The 3,549-nt window shown below is 35.7% G+C and overlaps 1 protein-coding gene across 2 annotated transcripts; it reads left to right on the plus strand.

The window, feature by feature from the left end:
• The first annotated feature begins 216 nt into the window (after positions 1-216).
• Positions 217-3,262, plus strand: LOC148871475 (uncharacterized). 2 transcript variants are annotated; one of them, XM_088970535.1, is made up of 2 exons: positions 217-548; positions 1,758-3,262. In XM_088970535.1, the coding sequence occupies exon 2, from the start codon at positions 1,821-1,823 to the stop codon at positions 3,084-3,086; it is 1,266 nt and encodes a 421-aa protein (XP_088826661.1). In that variant the 5' UTR covers positions 217-548; positions 1,758-1,820; the 3' UTR covers positions 3,087-3,262. The 2 variants fall into 2 exon arrangements, with proteins under 2 accessions (XP_088826661.1, XP_088826660.1); XM_088970534.1 differs by having other exon boundaries at positions 221-553.
• The last annotated feature ends 287 nt before the right edge of the window (positions 3,263-3,549 follow it).

The raw sequence follows: 3,549 nt of genomic DNA on the forward strand, positions 1-3,549 counted from the left end.
ACGGAAACATCATTCTGATAGATCAACCCAGATGATCGTCTTCCCCAGGCCCAGGTTGACCCCACCGCCACCAGCAACTCATTTCAGTGGGGCCCACAATTCATGAGCTCCTCCATGTCTGTTGCGCGTTGTAGGTGCAGCCAGCCAACTAACCTGTTCCAAGCTACCACTCCACCGTGACACCGTCCCATAATCTCCCACAGTCCCACACCACACGGACACGGTTAACGATCTAGTCGATCAGTCCCCAGTCCCCACCGCCAAATCCAAAACGTCAGCTACGCGTTCCCGAAACGACTAGAAGCGAAGAATGTACAACCGCGTCTCGGTCACTACTAAAGTGTCTCGTTTGAGCGACACGTCGTAGTGTAGGAAGCATCTCATGGTCATTGTGTCAGATGTCTGTCTCATCTTCTCTAGAAGGAGACGATCTGCCTTTCTCGTCCTAGGAAACAAGTAACAAGGAAGAAGGAGACCCTCGATTCAGAGATCTCCAGAGAGAAAAAGACCAGAGCTCAAGTCCATTTCTCTTCTGAGTTCTGACCCACGTAAGGTTAGCTTCTTATGTACGTCATTTTCTGGGTTTCTTGTTCTATCATCTATTGATCTGTATGTGAGCTTTGCTTCGGTTGAATTGTGGGTTTTGATTTTCGTTTTAGATTTGATTCATAGAACTATGATTGGATGCTGGTTTGGGTTAATTTGCAATTTGTTAGGTATAGGTTAAGATTGGGCTTAGGAAAGTGGTTTTGAATGTAAGAGACATAGAGATGATGTAGATAACCAGACGAATTCTTGAGTTTTATTTTCTTGTAATTAAACAATTGGGTTTGAAGGAAAAGGTAGGGAAACCTATACAAGGTTTGTAAAGGTTTCCCTACCTTTTCCTTCAAACCAAACACAGCCGTAAAGGAAAATTTTGATGCGTGGAGGTTCATTAATGGGAGTTTATTACTATAAAGAAAGAGAACATTATGTTGCCAGAAGTTTAAATTCAAAAATCAAAATTAATTAATTAATTAATTAATACTGCACTTTTGGTTTTATTAATCTCATGAGATATGACGTCTTGTCGTGGTGTTTTCAGCTACACTTGTGTTCAATGTGTAACCCAGATGGCCAGATCTATATTTCTTCTTCTCTGAATTTACAGACTCTGATTCTATATTTTATTTCTGAACTTGACAGAAAGTGCTAACGAGCTTAGTAAATTTTGCATTTTTATTTACATCCCTATAGAAGGAATTGCTTTTCTCTTAATTAAATTCTGTTTTCATTCCACTTTTTAGAAATTAGGACCTATAATTCATGGCAACAAAGATAAAATATGAAACTTGTGAAACTAATGACCACTGACACTCATTGGATTGGTTAGCTGGAATGCTAGCTCAACTAAAACTAACAGGTCAAAGAGCTGTTTAGAGTTGTCAGACTATTTTGAAATTGTTTCTACATAAGATTTGATTTTGAAGATCTGTAGCCATTACATAGGATTTTATGTTTATGTCTTGTTGAGTGTAGTTTTGAAATGGATTTGATTTACTAGTAATCTTATTGAGGAAAGTTAGAATGCATTGAGCAGTACATATGCATAGAATGAATGCATTAAATATTCATGATCTTTTCGTTTGTTTTGTTCTTCAATGGTGACATGAGCTTCTGATAACTTCCATTAGTTAATTCTCATTATGACTATTTCAAATTTGGAATAATCATGTTGTGCCTATCAATCATCATTTTTCTGCAATTATTTGTAGGTAATTTGATAACAAGCATAAAGAAGAGGTTTGCATTTCTAGTTCCATCAAGCGACACAATAGATGGATAGTGGATCTAAGCCCATTATTGATAAAGAAGATAAGGTGGAAAAAAAAGAGCATCTCAAGATGAAAAGTAAAGATAAAGAAGTTGATAACGAGAAGGAAGAGAAACCCAAACATAAGGAAGACAAGGAGAAGAAATACAAAGAGAAGGATAAAACAAAGGAATCAAAGGACAAAGAGAAGAAGAAGGATAAAGAGTCAAAAGATGAGGAAAATGAGAAGAAAAAGGATGAAGATGAGGAGCATAAGGAGAAGGACAAGGAGAAGGAGAAGAAAAAGAAAAAGGAGAAAGAGGAGAAACACAAAGAGAAGGATGAAACAAAGGAATCAAAGGAGAAGGACAAAGCAAAGGAATCAAAAAAGGACACAGAGAAGAAAAAGGATAAAGAGTCAATAGATGAGGAAGATGAGAAGAAAAAAGATGAAGAGGAAGAGCATAAGGAAAGGGATAAGGAGAAGGAGAAGAAGAAGAAAAAAGAGAAAGGGGAGAAACACAAAGAGAAAGATCACAGAGATGATGCAGATCAAAAGGAAAAGGAGAAAAACAAAGATAGTGAAACCAAGAAAAAGGTAGATGAGAAGACAGAGAAAATTGAGAAAAAATACAAGGAGAAGGAAGGAAAAGGAAAAAAGAAAGACAAAGATGGTCAATTGAAAGAAAAAGATAATGTGAAGGAAAAGGAGGACACAGATAAGAAGGATAAAGAGTCCAAAGATGAGGAAAATGAGAACAAAAAAGATGAAGATGAAGAACGGAAGGAAAAGGAGAAGAAGAAAAAGGAGAAAGATGATAAGCATGAAGAGAAGCACAAAGAGAATGAAGAGAAAGAGCAGAAGAAGGAAAAGGACACAGAAAAAGATGAAAAGAAGAAGAAGAAGAAGAAGAAAGAAAAAGAGGGGGGAGAATACAAAGAAGAAAAAGAGAAAGAAAAGGATAATTTTGAAATGACTTCAAGGGAGGTCAAAATTGAAGAAGAGGAAGAGAAGAATGATGAAGAAATAAAAGAGGAAGGCAAGGAGAAAAAAAAAGAGAAAGAGAAGAAGAAGGATGAGAAAAAACGAAAGAAGCTTGATGCTAAGGGAAAGAGCAATAATCTTGAGAAATTGAAGAAGAAGTTAGACAACATAAATTCCAAGATAGAAGTCCTCATGGAGAAAAAAGCAGACATCATGAAGCTGATCAAGGAAGGTGAAGAAGAGAATTCTGCTACTGCTGAAAAATCCAAAGATACATTTGTGAGCACTAATGTGGCAGAGAATTGAGGATAATGCCTTCTATATGTTTTTTTTTTTTTTTTTTTTTTAATCTCTTCTTTCTTTTACCTTTTTATATATGAGTTTTGTAGATAAAATAACTCTTGTATCAATAAAATGTATTAGTCTATAATGTAATGCTGAGTCAAACTCTCCTCCAATTTAGATTATCTATTTGCATCTCATATAGTCTTAACCATGTGGTCCTTGATCTATATTCTAATCATTCATGGAGAGTGAGAGACGAGAGAGAGAGAAAGAGAAGAAAAGGGAGATACAATTGAGAGGAAAAGAAAAATCACTACTGGCGGCAGTTCTCTATTTATATTAATTTAATAAAAAGAATTAAAATTACAAGTATGCCCTGGCGGTACACCTAGAACCAAACTAATAAGAAAAAAAGAAAAGTAACTAACTGACAGTATCTTAAGAAGTCAATCTATTAACAGCAACTACAAAGTAACAATTAAAT

This window comes from Nelumbo lutea, chromosome 2 (genome assembly GCF_056320005.1).
Source record: "Nelumbo lutea isolate HS-2025 chromosome 2, American lotus-T2T, whole genome shotgun sequence".
NCBI lineage: Eukaryota > Viridiplantae > Streptophyta > Magnoliopsida > Proteales > Nelumbonaceae > Nelumbo > Nelumbo lutea.